Source organism: Corapipo altera, unplaced genomic scaffold (assembly GCF_003945725.1).
Source record: "Corapipo altera isolate COAL_440 unplaced genomic scaffold, ASM394572v1 114, whole genome shotgun sequence".
NCBI classification, from domain to species: domain Eukaryota; kingdom Metazoa; phylum Chordata; class Aves; order Passeriformes; family Pipridae; genus Corapipo; species Corapipo altera.
In genome coordinates, this window is record NW_020885009.1 from 107,338 (window position 1) to 132,751 (window position 25,414).

A 25,414-nucleotide genomic window follows, 5' to 3' on the forward strand; every position below is an offset into this window, starting at 1 on the left:
AACAGAAAAAGTCTGTTCCAAGCTGCCCCAAATTCCCCTGGCCGTTTTAAAACTCCTGATGGTGCATTTTTGGAATAGCGCTTGTACAGCGCATTCTTCACAGCGATTTAAAGAAATAGGGGAAGGAGCAGCTGCCCTACCGCCTCCATGGCAGTGCCTCCCATCCCGAGTGCCGCTCCCGGGGGGCGGTGTTCTCGGTACAGCCCCGCCCGGGGGCGGAGCGCGGCCCGTCCCGTTCCCACCTGGAGCCGGGAAGAGGAAGTGGGAGCTGGGGAGAAGCGGAAATTGCAGCAGCCGGAGCCGCCGCCAGCCCGAGAAGCACCGGGGTGATCCAGGGCCGAGGAAGAAGAGGAGGACGAGGAGGCGGCGGCACCGTGAGCGCGGTGGGGCCGGGCGGGAGGGGACGGCGAGGGGCGGCCGCGGAGCATCCTGCAGGACCCCGAGATTCCTTCTGCCGGCAGGGGCACAGTCTGGGCTGCGTGGCTCCGTCTCCTTTTTTTAATGTTATTTAATGTTATTTAAACTCGGCGAAGCAGCGCAGCGCTGGTCACTAGAGGGGAGAGGAAGCGTCTTCTCCGGGACGCGCCACGGTGATGCCGCACCGGGGCTCTGACTGCCGCACTCCTGAGCCCCCTTTTCCTCGGTGCCCTCCATCCAGCTTTACTTCTCTTCACCTTAAAGCCTCGGCGTGTTCCTCGAGGAGCTCGTCCCAAGGCCCTGGGAAGGGAAGAGTTCCCCAGGGCGCCGCTAAAGGCGCTGGGTAGCATGATGTGTCCGCCCATGAGTCAGGAGCGGGATTGGCCGTATAAATCTGCGGTGTAGATTTAGGGTTGGTTTGTGTTCGAGCCGCAGCGTTTTGCTTTTTCCTTCAGAAATTTGGCCACGTGAACCACTGTGTCACAGACAGATCATGTTTCTCCTCGGTCTGCCCTGGAACTGATGCTGAAAGAGAGGCCGAAACCAGCAAAAATTCCTGCTGGCTCTGCACTGAGATCCCTTGTCACTGCGCTGCTTCGCTCTCCCGTTTGTAATTCACTTCGTATAGTGCAGGGTTGAGGTGTGGAAAAATGTTGGCGTTTATCCACATAATTTAGGAAGAAACATGTTGGATTCTGGATTTTGCATAGAGGAGCGTATGAAATTCTTCTTTGCTGCGCTATTGTTTGTGAGAGTTCCAGGAGGAAGCAATGAAATCTAGGCTTAAGGATCCAGCTTTTGTTCTTTTTAATATCTGAGCACAGCTGAATTTAGGAAACACATCAGTCAAGTGAACGTATGAATCAAATACATGGGGAAAAAAGAGTTTTGCACTAAATATGTAGAGATTCACCACATGCATATGTACCTGTGCTTCAGCTCTTGTCACTTGAATTCCATTTCTAAACATCTTGCACAGAGGGTCGAATACAAAGCCATCCCTCTTAAGAGAAGTTACAAAGTTAAAACCTGGATTCCATGTTGAATTTTGTTATTGAGCTGTTTTGAATCTGCTTTCCAAGGCTTTGCAGTTTTTTTGATAAGAGATTAGATTTTAATAGGAAAATGTAGGAAAATCTGAAACACAATCACATCATAGAAGGCTTTAGACAGGATATTCTAAAGACAGTGATAAAATACCAATGTTCTAAAGGTTTATGTTATAAACTTGTAGTTTCACAAGTTTTCTGCATATGAAGTACTGTTATAAATGCTAGTTCCTTAATAGCCAGAGGAATTTGGAGATGGGAGACCTGAAGGAGCATAAGGGGAAATATACTTATCAGGATGTCATCTGCTCTGCTTTTACACCCTCCTCCCAGGCTGCTTCATCATTTGTTTCCTTGGTGTTTGACTATCAGTTTTTCAGTTGTTCTCATTCATGTTGCCAGTCCTGAAATTTCTGCAATGCTCCATAAAACTGGCTCATCAGCTCATTCTGTCAGGCTGTAGAACAAGCCTAACAGAGCGAGTGGTGGACTTTACCCATGGATTATTATTTATGTATTTAAAAGGGAGTTTTCATTCCACCTACTGAATTATGCTTGTGTGAGTGAAATAGCCTGTGACAATCATCCTTATAATCTATTCTTAATTAGAAAGATAAAGGTAAGTGGACAGAATGATGGTATGTGAAAAAACTGAGCTCTAGTAGAATAGCAAAGAAAAACCCTTTCTGTGACGTGTATCTGAAAAGCTGGGAGAACAGGAGGCTTGTTTTTTGATGTTTTAGTTTTGCTTTTTAGAATTTATTTGTCTTGACTTACTTGGAACAAAGGGTGTAACACACAGCCACATTCCAGGCAGTTCAGGAATTCTGCTAACTAGTCACGTTCAAAAGTGTTAATTAAAAGCATCCAACTTGATACTCCACAGGGGATAAAGTTTCCCGAAAGTGAGATGCTCCAAGTCATTAACCTCTTGGAAGTGCTGAATGTTGTTTCTGGATGCCATTGCTTGCCTTTTTATGAGTCTTGCTTCCTGCTCTCGGTACTCCAGCTCTTTGCCTCTGTTTCTCCTGAAATTAGGCAAGATGCTGAGTTTGTTCATGTGTCTCAAAACACAGAAACTTATGTTCTCTGTTACTGGATTGTGTACAGAGTTGTTTGGATTTCTGTCATCATGCTGAAATTCATTACACAACACATGAGGTTGTGCAGGTATAATGTAGGTTATACAGCCTAAAGAACAGTATTGTTCTCATCATTATTAATGACTGGGGGAAAACCACCTATTCCCACACCTTAACTATATGCACAGGATCTAGAATTAGAATTTGGAAGTGGATGTTGGCTTGGAAACCTGTTTGAGGAGAAGTCTTTTGAGTGCAGTGAAGGTAGATGAAAAGACATTAATTTGAGCAAGGGAAGGCCTCTTTGTTCTCTTTGAAATCATGTCAGTGATGGCTCCTAACTTTTTATAGTGCAGATAGGTCAAATCTACGTTCTCTGCAAGTACAGCTTCTGGTGGTGTGGTTAAATAACATATTTTACTGGGAATTTTGGGTTGCATCTCCAGCAGCTTGCACATAAATGAGTTGATATGTGACTAGAGTGTGACCCTGCTCATTCTTTTGGTCTTGCAGATGTGGAAAGCGACTGCAGGCCACACTGTTTCTGTCAACCAGGATGATGGAGCTGATGACTGGGAGACAGATCCAGACTTTGTGGTATGAATTTTGGATTTTACTGACTCAGTGGGAGTGTGTTATGTGGCATGTTAAGAGTAACTCTTCGGGGTGGGAGCTGTGTCTCGGCAAAAGAAACTGATAGGTGCATGTTCCTAGAAGTGAAGTACAAGTGAAGCTGGTAGTAGCTGCCTTTCTAACTCTTCTGATCTCAGTGACTGCTGGAGGCTTTTCTGTGACCTCTAAACTGCAGATAACTGGTGATTTCTTTGGGTTTCTAACTCTTTTTTTATGTGTGTCCTTCACAGAATGATGTGAGTGAGAAAGAGCAGCGCTGGGGAGCTAAAACTGTCAATGGATCCGGCCACCAGGAGCACATCAAGTAAAGCAGCTCTCCTGTAGAATTTATTAATAGTCACAATCCCAGGCAGCTTTTAATCAACTCATGTTCTTGATTACTTGTGCCTTCATAATTAAAACAAGAGTCCCTGTAGAAGACTGATTATTTTCCAGGTTGCTGGTCTTTCAAATCCAGACAGTATCTTCAGATCTCAAGATGAGAAATACGGTGTAGAGATGCTTAAGTCTTTCATTATCACTGGAAATGTAATTTTTCCAGCCTCCTTGGCTGGAAAGTTTCTTTGTTCTGCTCTGGTAAAAGAGCCAGTAGCTCTAGGGGAGAGGTTGAGTGATCTGAGCAGTTCCAGTTTGGTACTTTAAAGAAACATTTGGACTCTTAATTCTTAGGCTTTATTTAGAAAACTGTTACCAAACTCATAAAAGCTCTGGTGAAGTAACAAATAGAGCTCTCTGATAGAAAAGCAAATGAGTATCACGGAGGGCTATGTGAACAGAAATTACCCATCTCCTGAATCTTGTGTTTCTTGCAAATTTATTTCTTATTACTGTGAGTTCAATTCCTACATATTGTAAAGGGTCACTTTGGGAAGAGGAGGTGTGTGTCCCCTCACATCCTTATTTAGCATTACAGTTGTGCCCAGTTAGAATTAGTCCTGTTACGGTAGGGACTGTATCATAAGAGATGACCCCTGTTCTGAAAAGTTGCCATCTAAATAAAAAGCGTTGGAAAGAATTTAAATTAGGACAAGAGGGAAAAAAATATGTTTCAGGCACATATCAGTTCTAGGTAATGGATTGTTCAAACAGCAAAATTCCCTTCGATATTAATCTTAAAACCAACAGTTTCTTTTCTTCTTTTTTAAACAGTGTTTTGCAGTGGAATAAATCCAGTTTCTCAGAATATGAGCAAGTTTTTTGTGCACTGAAAAAAATGGGAAGGGCTTGAAAAATACAAGTTGTCCAACTTCTTTTTAAGATAATATTTTTGTCATCTCTTTATTTTGCATCTTTTTGAATTTGTCAGCTGAAACTTTCTTAGTAAAACTTGCTGCTTCATTATCATTGTCTTTTAAAGTATTCATCAGCTGAGAGAGAATGTCTTCCAAGAACACCAGAACCTCAAAGAGAAGGAGCTTCAAACAGGACCAAAAGCTTCTCATGGCTATGGAGGGAAATTTGGAGTTGAACAGGATCGGATGGATAAAGTAAGTGTAAATGAGGCTTCCCTGGGATGATGGGATAAAGGAAGTATGAGTGAGGCTTCCCTGGGGTGATGGGATAAGCCTTGCCTTGCCTGTGGCCAGCACCACTCTGTGTGTGAGTTAAGCTTGGTCCAGGTTTGCTCTGGGGTGTACAGTGGCCCCAGGTGCTCTGTCTTTAAAGCAAGTCCCCCTGGAGTCAGGATTCAAGTTTCTAAATGTGTATTTCTAAATTAACAAAGCACATGCATTAATAAATCCAGTACTATCTTTTTATTTTGATGCTTTGCCAGCTCTTCTGTGCTTATAGACAGAGATTTGACAAAGAATGAAGGAAAGGGTGTGCTGCTGCCTTTAAATTAGAGGGCAGTTCTTTTAAACAGTGGTAAACTGTCAATAGTGACAAGTAAACCGAGTATTTAATATATCATTGTAAAATGTCATTGTACTTCAGGTCAGATGATAACGTTTTATATAAGGAACTGATAGCTGTTTACTATACACTGTTTAATAATTCTTAATATAATTCTTTACCCATCAAATAATCAGGCATATCAGCTTCTTGCTACTTTCTTACATGTACTCCGTTAGAATAAGAATAAAAATATTCCTGAATAAGAAAGTTTTCTTACTTCATTTACTTTTTGGGGTTCTGGTAATTTGCCAGCCTTAAATTTTTGCTGGATTCCTGTATTCCAGAGTTAATTGCTGTGTAGTTCTCAATGGGCCTCTGAGAATCTGGGCTAACGTTTGAGTCTGGGAAAGTAGAGTACATCCAGCCATCAGGCCTGTTCTGCTGCTGCTCTCTAATGTCAGCAGTTTATCCCTCACCTGTGTCCATGGGGAAGAATGAAAGGAACAAAAGTAAGCACTGCTTCCTGTAGGCCAGAATTAATCATGGGGAAAACATGATGGTCATGCCCGTCTGAATGATGCTGGTGGCAGGAGATGTTTACGATTTATTTTTATGAGTTTTATTTTTTGTAGTGCTTGATATTTGATGAAATGCAGAAAGTTCTGGTAAGAACACAAAGCAAACAACATGCTTAAACCTTCCCTACCTCAACTGGTGTAACAACAGAGAGATCATGTAAAACCACACAGAAGCTAAAATTTCCAGATCTTCGTGTTTTCCATAAATGTAATGAGAAGAATAAAGGGAGGTGGGAGCCTTTTCAGTCACATTTAACAGTTATTCTACTACAGATAATCTGCAAAATGAACAAGAGTATGACTGTTTCAGTCAGGAAGAGAAAGGAGCTTTTGTGATGCTTATAAATTGAAGTAATGTCCTATTATTGACACCCTTGTTCTGTTACCTGGCAATTAGTTCAGCCCTAATATTACTTCAGCAGTAATATTTTGCTATCCTATCTGCTGGTAATGTTCCCTCCAGCACCTGTGTGGAGGAAAAAGGGCAGACACTGTAAAAACCACATTATTTAGGTGTCTTGACACCTTGTGTCCTCACATTGATTCGCCTTGGTCCAGCTGCCTGAAACAAGATAAGCAAGTGTTGGATTAAACTGACAGATTCCAAGTTGTTCTGGCCAGTGCCCAGTGTTAGCACAAGGCAAGAAAAAAGCATTTTTGCTGGGTTAAGTAGCACCTTGAAGATGTGAGGCTTCCAGCTGGGAGGGTTTCCCAGCACTAGGTTAGTGTAACATTAGCAAACACTGCTTGGATAGACTTTCATGTGTGTAATTACATATCCCTGTGTCTTACCTGAAGCCAGTCATGGTGTAGTGTAGCTGAGCCTCTGCCTGCTCTGTTCAGCTCAAGTTCCAGGGCCAGGCTCCAGTTGGAGGCTACAGGGCTAGGATACCTTCGGGAGTTCCGTCTTGATGTGAATGCAGTGCTTTGTGTTGCGATGCCATTTTGCAAGTGAGGAGAAAGTATGGAGAGAAGATGCCTAATTCTGATTTATGCAGGAGATATGGGTGCCTCGCTAAAAGAATAACACCTAGTTGTAGTTGTATTTGGTTGCAGTCTCATATCAGCTACAACAGATCTGTAGCTGCAAGGCTGTGTATTTTATCTGGAACTTTAAATTCTCCATGGGCACCATCACAGCTCTCACCATGTCTTTCTTATTTTCATTCCTGTGCTTCTGAAGTACAATTACTGAGCATAAAATAGTCTCCATAAAACACAGTCATTGCTGTCAGTCTCTTGGCACTTCCCTTGCCTGGGCTGTGTTGGTAAAGACTTTCCAAGGGAGTAGGAATTCCCAGGGAAGTAGTTTCAACAGGAGGAGTGCCAGTGACATGTGTTGGTAACAGCTTAAACCCTGGTTACTCGGTGCAGTGTTTTCTCTTACATACAGAACTGTGTGGAACTGCTCCTTCTGAACTTAACAATTTCTTTTAGTCAGCTGTTGGACATGAATATCAATCCAAACTTTCCAAGCATTGCTCCCAAGTGGATTCAGTGAAAGGGTTTGGAGGGAAGTTTGGAGTACAAACCGACAGAGTTGACCAGGTAAGCGATTTCATCTCCTGCTGCAGATCCTCACAGTTTCTCCTTTTGTATGTGTAATTCCAATACCTTAAAATGCTGGTGTGGTCTGCTCTGCTCTTCCTGCTCTTTTAGAAGTTTAGTAGCAAACTAACACTGACTGTAACAGAGATAAATTACTGTTTAGAGCAAAGCAGGAAAAAAAACCCTTATGAAAAAATGAGATTAATTGAAAAGAGATGTGTGGTTTTTTAATTAAAAAATTAATTTCATTGTGAATTTAAAAATTAATTTTTTGTGTGTGTGTGTTTTTTGACAAGGTCAGTGTGACTGCTGTAGAAGGAGGGATTTGGGGATAGTTTATCCTGTATCTCAACATGAGCTACTGGGCAGGATAACTTACAGCCTGTTCCAAGAATCTGTAACAATGCCTGCATGGAAATGCTGAATTTCTGTTGTACTGAATTGCTGAACCTGTCAAGACTAGAGTTTGTTGCTGGCACAATTTGCCTTAGCAAGGGAGGACAAAAATCCTTGCCATGGACACATGTACTAAATTACCATGTAAATGAATATGGCCTGTAAGTTAAGTAGGTGTTTATGCTCCCAGTCAAGAGGGTCAGAGCAGTATGGAAAGACACAGGAGCTTTCCATGCTGTTTGTCCACTGGAGTTCATGCAGTTTTTCTCCTAATACCTAACTCTGTCTCACACGCAATTTTATTTCTCTACCAGTCAGCTGTTGGGTTTGAATATCAGGGGAAGACTGAGAAACATCCCTCCCAAAAAGGTAAAGTGGCCAGGTGGTCGCCTCTCTAGACACATTTTCTATAAACGATAGAGTAGATCTTTATTCTTTCACTGTATGTAAAATACCTTCTTTAGTGAGACCTCTGCATGACATTCTCAGTGAATCAGATGTTGGGTTTGGTGGAAGAGAAGATAAAAAATGTATTTCAAAGCAGTTTCATGAGCTGATGAGGTTTTAAGGCGAGAAAATAGTGTGTCATTGAGAGTCTTACTTTTCTTTTACAAGGGAGGTTCAAGGATACCTTAGAAATACTGGGAGTTGTTCTTTGGAATATTGCACCCTGTTGGAAATAGGGAGCCAATTTAATAGGAACCACCATAAACTATAGGACTGCTGCCTGTCTTATTTCTGTGTTCAAGATTAAGCTTAACTTTGTGTGCTAAAGGCTAAAGACTTAATAGTCAGTTCTGAAATAACATTTTTTTTCCCCCCTTTCAGTTGCTAGGATATGATGTATCCATGAAAAGTATCTTCATTTTGTTTTTGTTGTGCAGACTACTCAAGTGGTTTTGGTGGAAAATACGGAGTACAGGCTGACAGAGTGGACAAGAGTGCAGTGGGGTTTGATTACCAGGGGAAAACTGAGAAACACGACTCCCAGAAGGGTGAATAGACACATTAGTGGCCTCATACTCTGATGTTGTAGGCAATGACCACAGGCCATGTTGTAAAATATTAATGTTTTGTCATCTCTTGTACTCCCAACCTGCTGAAAGGTAACACTAAATAAAATTTATGTTGCTGAAATCTCTGACTTCTGAAAAAGACACCTAAAATGTAAGTTCTGCCTGGTTTTAAGTGGTGATCCAACTGCCATTACTTTGGAAGCAGGGCACATAGTTTTACAACTTCTTTTGAAAAACTGTGAATTAAAGTACTGGGAACTGTAAGCAGTTTAATCGCCGCAGAGAAATGCTTCCAAAAGCGTCATCTCTCTGTAGATTAAAGCATTTATCAGTTAGCAGTGTTTAAAGTTAACATTGTGTTGCTTATCAGGTTTCTAGGCATCTCTGATCAAAAAACCAACGATTTTATTGAAAAATTGTGACATTTTTGCCATCTATTTTCTGTTTATCTCAAAGAAATGTTTGCATTTTAGAAATGCTGAACAAGAAGAAGAGGGTGTTTATTTAAAAGCATCCAGGCTGTTGCTGACATGGGTTTTGAAGTTCACTGTGGTATAAGTGTCTTAAGAATTTTATTAAGAAGTCAAGTAGCTGAATTGCTGATATTACCAAGTGGTTGAACTACTGACAGGATTCTATTTTATTTTCCATCCTGGAGAATGTAGTCTGAAGGATTTATGTATTCTGAAGGATTTATGGCTTTGGTGCCTCAAATCAAGTTTAACTAAGGATGTCAGTGCTTCTTTTAATACATGATGTAATATTAGCAGCTCTGATTATCACAATTTTTAAGGTAATATTTTGGTTATTGAACACTTACAAAATTCTTCACTCTTATCTCTAGATTATTCCAAGGGCTTTGGTGGTAAATATGGTGTCGACAAGGACAAAGTGGATAAAAGTGCTGTTGGCTTTGAATATCAAGGCAAAACGGAAAAACATGAATCACAGAAAGGTTTTTATCATCTTATTTTAAAAACAGAAGTTCAAATCCTTTTAAACTTGGGAAAAATATTTTGTTTGTGGGGTATTTTTTGGGGTGTGGGTTTGTTTGGTTTTTTTTTTGTGGTAAATGTGTGTTTGCCCCTTGTGTATGCAGATTTTGGATTGCCTTAAATGAAAAGAAAGGCATTGTAAATAAACTCTACCTGATTTTCACAACCTGATTTCCAGGGGACCTTGGTTATTGAAATAAATGCATAATTGCACAGATCTGTTTTATTCAGGGGCAGCATCAAGTCCTTCATTCTTTATATATCTATTGTGCATATATTTATGTGTGTGTGTGTGTGTGTGTGTGTTTTAGCTTTAGGTGGAAAATGCCTCAGATTCTTCAAATCTTTAAATATTATTGAGTCTGTGTGAGATTTTTGGTGATTACTTGCATTGTAATCCCAGAGTTATTGCCTGTGTATCTTTCCTTTCTGTTGAGGAAGTGTAGCAGGGTGAGTGACAGATGTTATCATCAAAAGCGTTATTATTAATGACAGGGCAGCTTATCCCATAATGTTTTCTTTTGGTTTTTTTTAATAAATACTGTTTACAGTCATAAATTGCAACTATGTTTTCTGCAATTTCATGCACACAGATTATGTGAAGGGGTTTGGAGGCAAGTTTGGTGTGCAGACAGACAGACAGGACAAATGTGCCCTTGGCTGGGACCACCAGGAAAAGGTGCAGCTTCACGAGTCCCAGAAAGGTACATCAGCTCACAGCTCTTTGTTGTTTCGGAGTCCCCTCATTTTGAGTTTCCTTTTCCCTTTGTGAACCGTCCTCCCCTCGTGTCTTTGGCCACAGTTACAGGAGCTGATATGAGTCTCCTTTTTCTGTGTTGGACTGGTTGCTGTGTACTGGTTATACTGGTGTTTGCAAAGCAGGTTTAACACAGCTGATACCGAGTCCCTAAAAGCTCAGGCTTAGTGCTGAGAGTTCTCTCTGGAGAAGTTTTAAGAGTCTACAATTAACCTGGATTATTTTTTCCTTTTTCAGTTCGCTCATGCAAAGCAGAGATTTGCAATTTCTTTGTACTTACCACAAATAATGTGTTATGGATATCCCTATTTTCATGCAGGGGAAATCTGATATCTAATGTTGTCCTTTATAATGGCCTGTGAGGTGCTTATTCCTGTGAAATACTTGGTAGCCAGAAGAAAAGCTGTAAAATACAACAATTGCTCTCCATCACTGTGTCTGTCACCACCCTGAACTTGGAGAAATTAATATTTTTAAATTAAAGAAATTAAAACTGACCCTCAGAATATTGTTCTGTTGGGTGCTCCAGCAGATTGGTTGTGAGAGGATTACCTGAAACCCTTTTTTCTGTGCCCTCCCTCATTTCATAGCACATATATACAAATATATATATATATATATTTATGTGTAAATGTTGTTCCTTAGGTAGCAAAAAGGAATGATCTCTGAGCTGGAAGGTTTTATTCCCCTCAAGCTGTGTGACAGCAGAAATATTGCTCCTTCCTTTAAGCAATGCTTTGTATATATATAATATCTGGAGAGTAGTCTCTGTAGACCCCATCTTCACACCTCTTTAAAAGTCAGATCTCTGTGCAAATGTTAACCACACTGATGAAGAAAGCTCATTTTATTCTCTTGTATCTTTTGTTATTTGTTCTATTTATTCTCTTGTATCTTTTGTTGTTTTGGTTTGGTGAACATAATATCTATGTGTATGTGTTCATAACCATGATCAAATGCAAGTGTGTTGTGCAGTATGGATGAAAAATGTTGAGAAATGCTTTTTTTCTGTTACTTCAGAATGGTGTTTTTACATCTGATAGATCATGTTGACGTCTTCCTAATCTCAAATTGAAACTTCTTTTGGATTTACTTTTACAAAAGTGTCTTGAGATTTTTTCCCCCACCATCCAAAATGACTGAAAATACTGCAAAAATAATTTTGAGTGTCTCTGACTAAACTTCTTTATTTTCCTCCCTCCGTTTTAATTTATCACATGTGGCTTTTTCAGACTATAAGAGTGGTTTCGGAGGGAAGTTTGGTGTACAGACAGAAAGGCAGGACCCATCTGCTGTGGGGTTTGATTACAAGGAGAAACTAGCCAAGCATGAATCTCAACAAGGCACCGTTTTCACTTGTTACTTTCTTAACAGTGCAGGCACTTCTCACACAGTCTGGAATAGTTGTCTGAGTAGATCCATGCTAGGAATGTGCAGACACTTTCTCGCGCTTCTGTTCCTCCATGATCCAGCAAATATTCTTCCATTCTATTCTTAAAATGTTATATCAAGTAATCCTGCGTTCAAGAAATATGTGCAGTGTTTAGTTAACAGTTCTAAAAAATCATACATTTAGTGTGATAATAACAACTTTATTGTCAGGATGATGTTAATGAAGTCATGCTTAGCAGTTTAGAGTCTAAATATTAAGTTTTGCCTGGATAAATTGGTGGGAAAATAGGTAAGGACCATGCATGTAACCATTAACAAGCAGTAGGTTATGGCAAGATCTTTTAGAAATTATTATGATCTTTAAAACAAGAAGTAGGGAATGTTTGTGGTTCTTGGGTGAGCAAATGCTGTTATAATGCTCTCTTTATCCGTTGTGAAATAGTTGGGGTACAAACCATGAATTTCTGGTTTTCCGTTATCTTAAAGTGAGGAGTCTGGATCAGGAAAATGTAAGTGTAGTATATTTATTCTGGCTGAAAATACATACAAAGCTGGAGAAAATGATGTTTTTCATTCTGATGTGCTACAGTGACGCAAATCAGACTTTTAGAGTGTCAGATGAGCCTTATCAGAGCCTGAATACATACCCTAAAATAGCTGGCAGGGAGACCCAGGTGTTTTGAGGGCTGAGAGGAGAATGTAATTGTATTCCAGGGATGTATAGGAAAGCCTGTCCATCCACAGAGTCTAAGGGCACATTCCTGAAGCTCACAGCCACCAGAAAGGGGTATTTTTCCAGCCACACACTCTTGCTGCTGCTGTTGTGCTGCTCTGGTGCTCATCAGTCATTCCTCAGACTGCAACTCCCTGGAAAGAGGAGAAAACTACTCTTGTTATTGTTTTTATTGTTAATGCCACTAGTGAATTAATGTGACTTGGGAGTGTATAACAGGTGCAAGAGTCAGTCTGAGGTGAGAGGAAGAGTGAGCAGGTCAGGGGTGGCGTGAGACAGCATGGCCACCCCATTTTTGTGGTGGTGAAGTGTTGCAGGCTTGTGCTCTCTGGTGGAATTGCCCTTTTTCCGTGTGTAGAGCAGGAGTTATTACCAATTACTTTAATGCTCATCAGTTGAGTATCATAACCAAATCCACTGGAACAAGAAATTTGTTCTATTTTCCTGCTATTCATAGAATTTACCAAGTTTAAGAGTGAAAAATAAACACCTCTGTGGTCACTGAAGACAGAACATTCCTCCTTTGAGCAAAGTAAACTGGCTTAGGCTCTGTGATCCCTTCAGAGGGCTAAGAATTGGTGCTGTGAAAGCCTGTGTTACGGAAGTGATGCATTAGAAGGGCTCATTCCCTTACTCCTTGCTTGATGCCTTATCAATCCTCAGCTTCATGTTTACTCAGAGAATGCATGTGGGCCCACGATCTGTCATCTGCTGGTGTTACCTGGAGGCTCTTGCAGTTCTTGTGTCCTTCCTGCACCAAAACCAAGCTGCATTTTCTTTGGCTGCTGTCACTGTACCTTTTGCATGCAGCTGAAATGGCTATATGCATCTGAGATGGCTGTTTGCATTTGGCAGGAAGGTGGGAGGGACAACAAACTCCCTACTCTCTGACCCTTTTTTATCCTGCTTTTAGATTATTCCAAGGGATTTGGAGGGAAGTATGGTGTGCAGAAAGATCGGATGGATAAGGTGAGTTGCTCAAGACAGCCATGACTTAAATAGGCTGTAGGGGTACAAAATAGTCTGGTTAGATCTGTAGTGCTCAGCTCTGTCTTTCTGGGTACTTCTCCAGTCTTACAGTAGGTTTCTATGCTTTTCTAAGTCTTCAAAAAGCAAGTTTATACACACAGAACCACTTTATACACACCTATGTGTGTGTACATATGTGTAGTGTATTTGTTAAAGTAGGGGACACTGAAGGAGGGAAATAAAAGAATAGAAAAATTAATACGAAAGAATAAGAAAATCCATAAATTTCACAATTTTAGTCATGTCAGCTAGCTAGTGTCTTATATCTTGAGGAAATGCTTTTAGTGGGATGCTTAAAATAGGTGTCTGATACCTACCCAACTTTGCCCACTTTGATTATCAAGGACCTTCTGCTTAGGAGAATTTGTTTTGGTGTTTAGAACAGTGAAAGATAGGGCAGTTGATACCCCCCTTTCTACCTGTCTACTTTCTAATTTAAGAAAATAGAAGATGAAAAAGTCCTCACTGAGATTTATCTACTAAATAAATTTACTCACAGCTTTGTGTAGGACATTTGAAAGTGAGAAAATAGCAAAGTTTGAAAGTCTGTAGCATTTCTTTAACTTGTGGCTTCAGGACTTGAGACCATTCATTTAAAAAAACCTCGTATTTTGAATATTTTTTTCTAAAATACTTGCTCAGTTTTAACAATATCTGCTTCTTTAAGGGAACTGGAGGCTTTTACAATGGTAGAAATCCTGCACAGTGTGGATTAGAACAGCAACAGCTACACAATATATGTTTAGGACATTACCTCATTCATAGTTCTGATGAGTCATCTATTCATAAACTACTTTTTTTTTTTTTTTAAATTAATAGAATTTTTATGTGTTTGCACCTGCCCCTGAAGATTAATTCTTTGGCAGTTTGACTTTCACAAAGGGAGCAATCCTTTCTGTAGCTTTGATTCTTCTTGATTTCGTTTGATGTTCTGAAAAAAAACCTTAGGGATAGTATCACAATAAAATGTCACAGATTGAAGCTGCCTGAATGTCTCCATGAGTGTTGTGGGTGTTTTAAAATGTATTCTTTTTTCTCCTCACTGTTAGAATGCAGCAACTTTTGAAGATATTGAGAAACCAACATCAACTTACCAGAAGACCAAGCCAATAGAAGCTGGTAAGGCATTGGCCCCAAATCCTTTCTCTGGAGCTGATAATGTCTAAAAGCTAGGATATTCTGTTGATGGAGCAGTGCTGAGTAAAACTGCTGTATGTGCAGGTCTCTAGAAACCTCAGCCACTCTCCCTCCTCCCTTTAGAGGTTGTTTTGGTTTGTTGAGGTTTGTTTTCTCTTTTTTTTTTTAATTCCCTTGGGGGTCATCAGAGTTGAGGAAGGGAGAATAAAAAGCATCAGAGTGGAGAACAGACTGAGTACAGCAGTGGTGGAGGCTGTACCATGAAGGAGAGGACGGATAAATCTTACAGAGGTTTTTCTGTAAGAGAAATGTGCACAAGAGGTTTGGGCTTGGAAGGGAGGAGGGAGAAAGAGGGATAGAAGGACTTTTTTTGAATGGACTATGAGCTCAGGGGGCAGAAAAGCAGAAATTTGTACTGAAAACTCATTTCAGGCCACCTTTATACAGCTCCTGAAACAGCATTATTTGACTTGAATTCTTTTCCATGTTGCAGTTGCTAATAAAACAAGCACCATCCGAGCTAACTTTGAAAACCTGGCCAAGGAAAAAGAGCAGGAAGACCGAAGGAAGGCAGAAGCTGAGAAAGCACAAAGAATGGCCAGGGAGAAACAGGAACAGGAGGAGGTTCGAAGGAAACTGGAGGTCAGTAAGGTTCAAATCCCACTTGAGCAGCATGTCTGGTGTGTTTCAGTGCAGTGCTAGGAGAAAAGGGAATCTTTAGGAAAGATTTTTTTTTTTTCAGCTGGGCTTTAAAGCTGCTTGTGTGTTTGTCTGTTTGTTCCTGTGCTTCACCTGTGTGTGACTGCAGCCATCCCTTAGTGTGCACCATATGTGTACCAGCCAGCACACAGGGGGATAGGGTAACACTTAATAGTATAGAATTTCTTTAATTAGCTTGTCCCAAAATATATTAATTTTGACCACTAATCCTTGCAGTGTGACCTTTCCTTCCTGTACTTCTGCCTTTTGGTAATACCAGGTTCCCTTGGCCATATTGGAGCTCATAAAGGGAGAGTTCTGTGGTCCTCAAAAGGCTCTGCTTGTTCACAAAATTTAATACCATGGTGGTATTTGGTGAAGCTGGTTTTTTGGAATCAGTGTTGTGGAAGATGGAGGTGGTACCACTCATTGGTATAAGCACACAGCCAGGAGATTAGGGGAAGATAATCTTGCAAATGTTAATTGATTCTTAGTTTGGGAATTAAAAAATGAATTTAGCTTTGGTGTGGTTTAAAGCTTCGTGATTTTTTGTGTTATTCATAAGCAAGATAATTCCAGAAAGTGTTTAGTCAGAAATTACATTTTATCAGCTTTATAGGATTTGCATATCTGGTGAAACTCTGCTGCTTAGGTGGAAGGACTAGTGAGTGCATTAGTAGTGATTTGTCCTTTGTGTCTTGTTCATTTACCTTATTACACAGTGAACTGGGGTGACTTGTCACCAGTAACCCAGGCCAGTAAGACCAATCTGCTGCTGGGTGACCTACGCAGGCTGCTGCAGGTTCAGAGCCTCTGTGGCAGTTTCCCTTGTGGTCTCATGCTGGTATTTTGACTTGATGACCTCATACTTGTAATCTGTAATAACCCTGATATTATGGCAGGAATAGGGAAGCAGTTGGTGCTGGAGTAAGAATAGTCCCTCTTTTCCCTTTCTCCTTCACTTCTTCTTTTACAGTTATCAGTTTATACTAGAGGAGACTAAGCAGAAGACACACAGAGATAATTTTTAAATTCTGAATAAATGCTCTTTGGCCATACATGTGCACTGAAACACTGTGTAACACTGATGCCCACACATGCTCCAGCCAGTGCTAATAGAGTCCCAAACAGGTACAACCAGTAGGGAGATTGAGCAGGTCCTGATGAAAAGTACAGGAGATGCCCAGGAAAAATGGCCTTCCTCACCATCTTCATCATTGCCTCTTTATGTGCTGAAGAGACCTAGAGGAGGAGAATGCTTTCTGGGAACCTCCTCACTGCTCTTCTTGTCTGGCTGTGGAAGGAGTTTTCCTACTTCCTTTTTTTTTCCCCCTTCTTCTTTCCTCTCTTTTGTTTTTATTTTCTGCCAAAAGTATCTTTCATCGTTAGAGCCAACATGTGCCAGCAGCCGCAGCCCCACTAATAAATCTTCTTGTCTCAACATCCTTTGTGAGACATCTGGAATCCAGGAAAGACAGATGGTTTCTCAGATCTCTTTGGTCCTCTGACTAAGAACAAATAGGGCAGAGCCAGGGGTTGGTTTCTCAGATGTGGTGGATACTTCCCCTTATCTGGAGGCTGCCACAGAATGTCAGGGTGTGGTGTTCATCCCATTCCATCAGTATGGTCTGATTCTTCACAGATTTAGACTTGTAACTTAATTTGTTTTGAGTTTGAAAAGCGCGTGGTAGGCTTGTAACTTAATTTGATGTAACTTAATTTGTTTTGAGTTTGAAAAGTGTGTGGTAGGCTTATGGTAACCCAGCTCTGATCTTCCTAAACTAAGAGAAATACACTGCACTGAAACTCCACGTTACTCAGATTAACTAAGCCTGCCCAAGCCAGTGTGGCAGCTCAGGTGGCACTCTCAAGGCACCCTTTTCCTTATAGTCACACCAAAGTGGGAAACTAATCCTAACGAATAAACCATAATTTGTGTTAACTAGACGCAAACCAATTCCCCTGCCTGGTTCAGTGGTTTGGCTCCTCAGCTCTGCTTTTCAGGCCAGTGCTGTGTCAAATAGATCTGTAGTTTTGCTGTGTTTGTGTCTAGTTTGACTTCTGAAAACCTCTGGATTCCTTTTGAGCTGTGTTTGAAGCTTGGGAAATTCTGCTTTTATAGGATAAATCAGCTCTGTACATTGAAAGGCATCTGCTTTTTTTTCCAAGATGTGCACTGTGAGCATATATTCACTGTATACAAGTCTCACAAGTTGAATGGGAGTTCAGCTGTGTGTATCAGTGATCTCTTCTAATGCTGCCTTTCATCCATGTGCACTTTTAGTACCTTCCTCCAAGCACTATTTGGGTTTCTTTACTGTGCTAGAGAAAACTGGGAGAGGAGGAGATCGCAGAATTGTGGAATGGTTTGGATTGGAAAGATCATCCAGTTCCAACCCCCTCCCTGGGCAGGGACACATTCCACAGGTTGCTCAGGGCCCCATCCAACCTGGCCTTGAACATTTCCAGGAGTGTGGAGTCCACAGCCTGCTATAGATGCTGAATGTAGCCTGCTATAGATGCTCAATGTCTCTCCATTAGACTATTCCTGTCACAATGCTGTTGGAGCCATATTTTTAACAAGTGAGGAGATCATACAAAGTACTCAGTCTTTCTGCTTAGCTTTCCCTTCCATTGCATGGGCTTGTAGTCTAGGCTGAGTGGGGGAAGTAGTTCACCTGCTCCATTGGCTTTCTTGCCATTCATTTTAGGTGATCAGATGTTCACAAGTAAGATCTATGGATGGACAGTGGTGAATTTAGGCTTTTGTTACCGATTTCTCATTGCAGTCTCCTCCTGCTGAGGAAACAGTTCTCCAAAAGGATTTAAATGTAGTTCCACAGATTCTCATGAGTCATTGATATGCTATGTCTTTTTTTTTTTTTTTCCTCCTTGCTATCTCATAAATTACATATTTCTTTACTGGTATTTTTGCTGTAAGTGTGGGTTAAACTCAAGCCATTATGCTTAATTTTTCTTATGCTTCATCAAAGATTCTGTTGCCTGGACACATTTGAAGTTTCTTCCCCCTAAAGCTGGTATTTTAATTTCACCATAACCAGATGATTAATGTTCTTACAGACTGAACGTCTCCATGGTTAATTGTGGGATTCTGCAGACACTGAGAGAGGGGGGATGAGGTTGAGGGGAGCTGAAATGGCACTGCTGGCACTGCCCCTTGCTCCCAAGCTGAGCATGGAGAGGGCAGGAATGTGACCCACACCATCCACAGATACTGTAAAGAGTGGGAATGGACTTCGACTTAGGTGAACTTGGTTTCTTTAAGTGAACTTCACACAAAAGGAAGAAAGTCTTACTTTTTAGAAAGTATGTGGGCACATGTACTCCCACAATGGGAACATACATATGGGCTGTGTTCCTTCAGGAGCCCTCTTTACTAGTATTCCTGGTTTGCTTTTCACATATGTCACGTAGTCAAACAGTGCTCAGGGAGCTCTTTGATGGCTACTTTGAGTCGATGGTGCCTCATGATTTCATTATCTCCTGCTGCCTTGGAGAACATGAGACATTTCACTGTGTGGCAAAACCCAGCCTGAGGGGGGGTTGTGCAATCTAAATATTTTATGGCAGTTATGGTGTGTCTGTCCTAAACTCCAGTCTGGATTGCAGAGTCCCATTTCCTAGGACAAATTAGTCAAACTGTTGCCATGTGTGACGTCATTAATGGATTGATGGTATATAATTTGTCCCCAAACTTAGTTTTGACTTCTGATAATCACTTTGGTGGTGCTTTTTCATCTGTAGCCCAGGAGTTGGAAGTGGAGGGGAGGATTTGCATGAGGACAGACTTTTTCCAGAAGGGACAGCACTAAGCTTTGAATTGTCTTCAAAGCTGGCTCTGCTCTCAAGTCACACTTTGCTTTCTTTGTTAGATGTATTTTTTTCTGAGCTGTGACAAACAAAGGAAAGAAAGAATTTTTTGTAACAGAATCCTGTCTCTGGACTGTGATTTCTCCTGAGAATCCTTTGGAGATTTACAGCTTGATGGACCTGAACTACTGGAGTGCACAGATTCCCATAACACATATTCTCTCTTCTTTTTTTACAATAAAGACAGCTTGGCCCTTGATTCACAATTTTCCCCTATGGTAAAGAGAGGCAAAATGAAATAGCTACCTGACAGCCTTCTTTTAAGTCATGTCAGCAACATAGCATTTCTTGTGCTACAGTGTCCTGGCTCCCTAATGAGTGGCTTTCTAGGGATTATGGATTTGCCCTCTGGATTCACAGGTGGGATGGAACAGCATGAAGTGCTTGAGTGCCAGATTTCTTTGTGTCACAGAATACAATAGCAGTGCTGCTTTTATTTCTACCACTTCTACCACAACTCTTCTGAATGTTTGAATCTCTCGCTGTCAGTATGTAGGACCTACTTTTGTGTGTGCTATTCAGGCAGGGTGTTTTGTAGACCTGCAAGAGCTTGCAGGACCATTTCTCACCAAAGATAATGGATCAGTTGCAATTAGGATGTGTGGGCTTGAGGTTCTTTAAATTTAGGCTAAAACGGGACGTGAGGCCCAGCCAGCTCGTGAACAGAGTGAATATAATGAACACCAAAACCCTGCAGCTCCTATGGAAATGTGCCAGAGAACAGTGGTTTTTAAACACATGCATGCATATGTACTGTGGGGTGTTTGTTTTTTCACTTTTTTCTCTTCTGCTTTGTTGCATTTCTGAGCCTCTGCTGTACAGCCAGTCTCAGCCTTCAGCAGGTCTAATGATCCAGCCAGTCCAGTTCTCTGCTCCCAGAAGTTTATTGCAGGATGTGCTGCCTCTCTTTCTTAGTGGAGGGTTGTTTCTTGTTTGATGTCATCACATCAGTGATTAAACTGCACTGAAGTTTTACTTTCTCCTCAATTCAGGAACAAGTTAAAGCCAAGACACAGACTCCACCACCCTCTCCTGTCACACAGCCAGCTGAGCAGAAGGCACCCTCCAGCCCAGTCTATCAGGTGTGTTGGAATCACTTCCGGGATATGGTTTTCGATCCTGAGTGTAGGAATCTTTAACAAAACCCTGATGAACCTCACCTGTCTCTCTGCAGGATGCAGTTTCCTACGAGGCAGGGTCTGCCTACAAGAATTCTTGCTCCTCCTATCCAGCTGCACATGAGCCAGAGTCTGGCTACAAAGCTGCAGAGTCAAACTACCAGGAAGCAGTGAGCCAGAGAGAGGCAGAATATGAACCAGAGACTGTCTATGAAGTGGCAGGAGCAGGAGACTGTTACCAAGCAGGTAGAATGTTTGTTTCTGATATGAAAGCCTTTAAGATGAATTTTATTGTGCAATAACTTAATGAGTAGTTGTGCTGATAGCACACTGTCCTAAGTTTTAAAAAGGCTCGTTCTGATGAGACTTTTTAGATTCTCCACCAACAAACTTTAATTAGAAAATTAAGATATAGGCAGAGCAAGGTTGAATTTACTTAATTGTAGTGAGATGATGTTGGAGTAGTTACAGTTCTCTCTAGGGTCTCAGTTCAAAAAGAAATTTAGGGGTAACCGTTTCCACCCTATGGAATGTAGCTTAACATGAGAAGAAAGCACAGAGATGGAGATGAAATGTGCTGAGCCAGCAGAAAATTCTGTCAATACTTCTTGGAGTTAGAAATCGATGTCGTGTGTTCTGTGCCTGTGAGAGGGTGGAGTAGGGATGAATGAAACTACTGAAACTGCAAGAATAAGGTTCTTTTGAATTCTTATTTTTTTCTCACCTTTTCTGGTTATTAAAAGCCAAAGGTGTGAAGAATGAACCTGCTCTAGTACAAAACCCGGGGAATTTTAGAGAGGCCCCTTTGTCCTCCCTCCAACTTCTATTAAACTTGTATTAAATATTCTCTTACACAGTAATCTTGGGCTCAGTTTTATTCTGTCACATTTTACAGAAGCATTATAAGGATCAGCATCTTTATTTTCTACTGTTTTTGAATGCTTCCTTCCAGGCTTTAATTGTGTGTGATTTAGGGGAAAAGTCCAGTTCAGAAGGAATGTCAGCACTGCTAAAACCTGGCATTCCCTGCTTCCTATGTGGGTTTGCAATGGAATTAAAGGAGGAGCACGACAGAAAAGAATTGAGGATGATGGGTAGTGTGCTTCGTGTTTTCATTTTTGTCCTCTCTCTTTAGAAGAAAATGCTTATGATGAATATGAAAATGAACTTGGAATTACAGCCATAGCCCTTTATGATTATCAAGCTGGTAAGCAAAGCTCTTCTTTTTAACCTTTGTCTTTGAAATCTCTATTCTGCACAGGTAAGTCTGGATTTTTCCTTTGCCTTTTTATCTTTTGGTCTCCTGGAGTGGTATATGAGATGAATATCTGAAGAATTAGGAAACCAGTGATTTAATAGTTGAGACACTTTTGAAAACTCATGTTTCTGGAAATGGTGGGACTTTTCAAAATCTTTTTTAACCAAGTGTTAACACTCTTCATAGAATCCTAGAATGGGTTGGGTTGGAAGGTGACCTTAAAGATTATCTTGTTCCACCACCCTGCCATGGGCAGGGGCACCTTCCACTAGACCAGGTTGCTCCAAGCCCCATCCAGCCTGGCCTTAGGCACTGCCAGGGATAGGGCAGCCACTGCTTCTCTGGGCAACCTGTGCCAGGCCCTCACCAGCCTCACAGGGAAGCTTTTTTCCTAATGTCCAATCTAAACCTACTCTCTTTCAATTTGAACCCATTCCCTCTTGTCCTGTCACTACTGTAAATAGTCTTGCCCCATCTTTCCTCTAAGGTACTGGGAAAGGCCAAAATTAAGTCACCCCAAAGCCTTCTGTCTTCCAGGCTGAACAATCCCAATTATCCCAGCCTTTCATCACAACACAGGTGCTCCATCCCTCTGATCATCTTGGTGCCTCCTCTGGACTTGCTCCAACAGGTCCACTGTCCTTCCTATGCCCCAGTAGCACTGCAGGTGGGGTCTCACCAGAGCAGAGGGGCAGAATCCCCTCCCTCTGCTGCCCATCCTGTGGGATGAGCCCAGGAGACATTTGGCTTTCAAGGCTGTGAGTGCACATGGCTGGGTCGTATCTTGCCCACCATCACCCCCAAGTCCTTCTCGGCAGGGCTCTCCCTAAGCCCTCAGCGCAGGGAGCTGCTTGAAATCTCAGCTGGTTGATCCTATTGTGGTTTTTTGGAATCTCTGGTTGATCCTGCGGTAGTTTTATTGGAATCTCTGGCTGCTCCTGTGTGAACGCTGAGCCTCCTGAACTCTCTCTGCAGCGGGGGATGATGAGATCTCCTTTGACCCGGATGACATCATCACCAACATCGAGATGATCGATGACGGCTGGTGGAGGGGGGTCTGCAAAGGCCGATACGGGCTCTTCCCTGCCAATTATGTGGAGCTCAGACAGTGAGGAATATTGTCCACTGGTTATGCCTTAATTCCCCAGTCACATGACTTAATACACTACAGATCATGATGCTTTTTCTGAGGACAGAGGGGGGGTATATACACATATTGCTTTTATATTTAATACTTTGCTGATGCTTTTTAAGATGTTTATGCCACAGAAAATCGCTAATATATTGTAACAACTATGTTTCGTCACTAAGGCTCTTCAGATTATTTTCGTGCATTTGGGAATGTTCCTTCTCTGCCAAATTAGCAATTGTCATAAAAAAGCCTTTTGGAGGACAGTTAGTTTAGCTGTCTGTTGTGATATTGCATGTTTTACTCATAAGTGAGCAGTTTTACTTCAGCGTTTAAGTCTAGTTAGTCTTCCACTAAGTGTTTTCAGCTAAGAAAATCATTGCTATGCAGGTTATTTGCATTTCCACTAAGAGGGAGTGGGGAGGACTGGGGAGGTGCATAATTTTTTTTCTTTTCTTTTCCAGATAGTGCTTGAAAAAAACAAAGAGAATATTTGAAAGCTACAGCTAATAGTAGTTAATCCAATACTGTCCAGTATTTATGGAATATTAGTGTTATGAAGGAAACAGTCTGGTACTTTTTCCTTCTCTGTTAAAGTGAAGTTCCTTGGCTCTTGCATTGATATTTTTTTTCTCTCTTTTGTAATTATTTTTTCTTAATCCTGCTCCTCCTGCTCATGTTATCCCAGAGGAGGGCTGCAAACTCTCTAGCACTGATTGTCCCAAATTTCTTTACATTTTGTTTTTGCTTCACCCTTCTCTTTCCCAGGAAAACTTGGAAAAGTTACTACACGAGTGTTAAATCACTTAGCGAGATTCTTGCTTGTTCAAAAGGAAACTGGTATCCATGTCTGTGACTACCTGCAGGAATATTCTCATTGCTTTAAGTGGGAGAAAAAGAGGCAGGATGGGATTGCAGTTGTGTTCTGTGTGCAGTGCATCCATGTTCATACCAGGAATGGCCTGCTCTGCAGTAGTGACATTGTATGGTACCATATTGAAGTCAAGGAATGTTAAAATGTATAATTAGATTCAAAACCTATATAAACAGTCTGTCTTTTGAAACCATACAAGAGACAACTATACTTTTTGTATGTTCAACAGAAACTGCCAGTAACGTTCTACTTAACAACAAAATTAAAACTGGTTGTTTGGGTTTTTTTGCCAAACATGAAAATCTTGTCATTCTAGAAAGCTTACCACTGCAGATTTAGGGTCCCTACCAAAGATAGCAAGTTGCGTCTAATAGTGCACATGTTCAATATATGTACTTTCTGTTTCCACCTTCTGATCAAAAGGAAAATGGCAGAACTGGTGTAGCAGTTAAGAAAGAATGCAAAGAATTTTTATAAACTCTGAATTTGGACCAATGAAATATAGAAGACCTGTATAAAAATGGTAAAATGTGTAATGTGTCAAGGAAGAAGGCATCATGTTAACCAATTCTTGGGATGGTTGGGACAATCCTTAATGAATGTCATATGTGTCTCATGTTAATTATTTTTTTTTCTCCTTTCCATGGTTTCATTTTCTGTGTCGTATTTGCATTATTAGGGTTGGGTTTTATATGCAGTTTATTTTATCCAATTTTGCATAGAACACCTCATAGGGATATGATTTTTGTAAATTAAATATTCAATAAACTTTTTGAACCATTTGCATGGAATATTTTGTGTGTTTTTAAATTGCTTTGATAGTTCACCTTGTCTCAAGCTTATCTGGGACTGGTTTTGCTACAAGGAATTGTATTTCCTATGGAGAGCTGTGGTGAAGGCACCTATCCTTCTAGGTTGCTGCTGCCTTCCACATACTTCCCTTCCTCAAAACCCCATTTGCTTTGTCTTTTAATCCTTTTCCCATGTGGAAATATTTAGATCAAAATTAGACTTCAAGTGAACTTAAAGAAGAGATGCTTTATAAAATCTTTTTCTTAAGTATCTTAGCATCAGGCTCAGTTTTGTCTTTTGTGTGCCTGTTACTTCTGCTAGAAGTCCCAGTGAGTCATGGTTGTGGTGAGAAGAGTTGCTTAGGGAATACTGGTGGCAACAGGATGCTGAGTGCTACTGAAAACACAGCCTTACTTACAGTCAAATAAATTTTTACATCACTTTAAAGCTGTTTTGTTCTTGTTCATGACAGAGTAGGTGCTTCCCAAGGCTTTGCTCCTGTAAGCCTTGGCATCAGAAAGGTGTCCTGCCGTGCTGTCCATATTTTACAGTTTCTAATCCTCAGCTTCTCTGAGAATCTGGTACGCCTAAGAAAGAAAATCCCAACAGCCTTTTCCTAATCATTCATTAGTGCTACTAATTAACGGGAAACCCAGAGATTCAGTTCTCACTGCCACAAGTCCCAAAATACTGAGTGAGAGCAGATAACTTGAAAACACATAATTTGAGAAGACAATGTGCATGCATAGGTGGGCTTTGCACCAAAGGGGTGGTGGTGGGGTGTTGTTTAAGCTTTGTGTTGCTGAAGGCAGATTTGAGCGGTGAGGAGCCTGTTGGGGGGAGGCAGAGCCCCTGAGCCCTCCCTGGGCACAACTTGGTGGCAGGACAGGGCTGGAGCAGGGCTGCCAGAGCCATTGAAAGGCAAACAGGCCCTGCCTGGCAAGAAATGAGCTTCCAGCAAGGAGAGAAAAGCTCAAAGTGACCTCACTGTGGGCAAACTTCATAAGCAGCATCACAAGGAAAATACTGTGATCCTTTGTCAGAGAGTGAAATGA

The 25,414-nt window shown here is 41.1% G+C and overlaps 1 protein-coding gene across 4 annotated transcripts; it reads left to right on the forward strand.

Moving 5' to 3' along the window:
• Nucleotides 1-216: 216 nt before the first annotated feature.
• Nucleotides 217-24,349, forward strand: CTTN (cortactin). Of its 4 annotated transcripts, XM_027667411.1 has the most exons (17): nucleotides 217-374; nucleotides 3,062-3,145; nucleotides 3,412-3,485; nucleotides 4,539-4,668; nucleotides 7,033-7,143; nucleotides 7,854-7,908; nucleotides 8,424-8,534; nucleotides 9,400-9,510; nucleotides 10,144-10,254; nucleotides 11,540-11,650; nucleotides 13,346-13,401; nucleotides 14,511-14,580; nucleotides 15,092-15,240; nucleotides 20,181-20,270; nucleotides 20,363-20,552; nucleotides 21,442-21,513; nucleotides 22,540-24,349. In XM_027667411.1, the coding sequence occupies exons 2-17, from the start codon at nucleotides 3,062-3,064 to the stop codon at nucleotides 22,674-22,676; spliced, it is 1,662 nt and encodes a 553-aa protein (XP_027523212.1). In that variant the 5' UTR covers nucleotides 217-374; the 3' UTR covers nucleotides 22,677-24,349. The 4 variants fall into 4 exon arrangements, with proteins under 4 accessions (XP_027523212.1, XP_027523209.1, XP_027523208.1 ...); XM_027667408.1 differs by lacking the exon at nucleotides 8,424-8,534 and having other exon boundaries at nucleotides 219-374; nucleotides 22,476-22,551; XM_027667407.1 differs by lacking the exon at nucleotides 8,424-8,534 and having other exon boundaries at nucleotides 220-374.
• The last annotated feature ends 1,065 nt before the right edge of the window (nucleotides 24,350-25,414 follow it).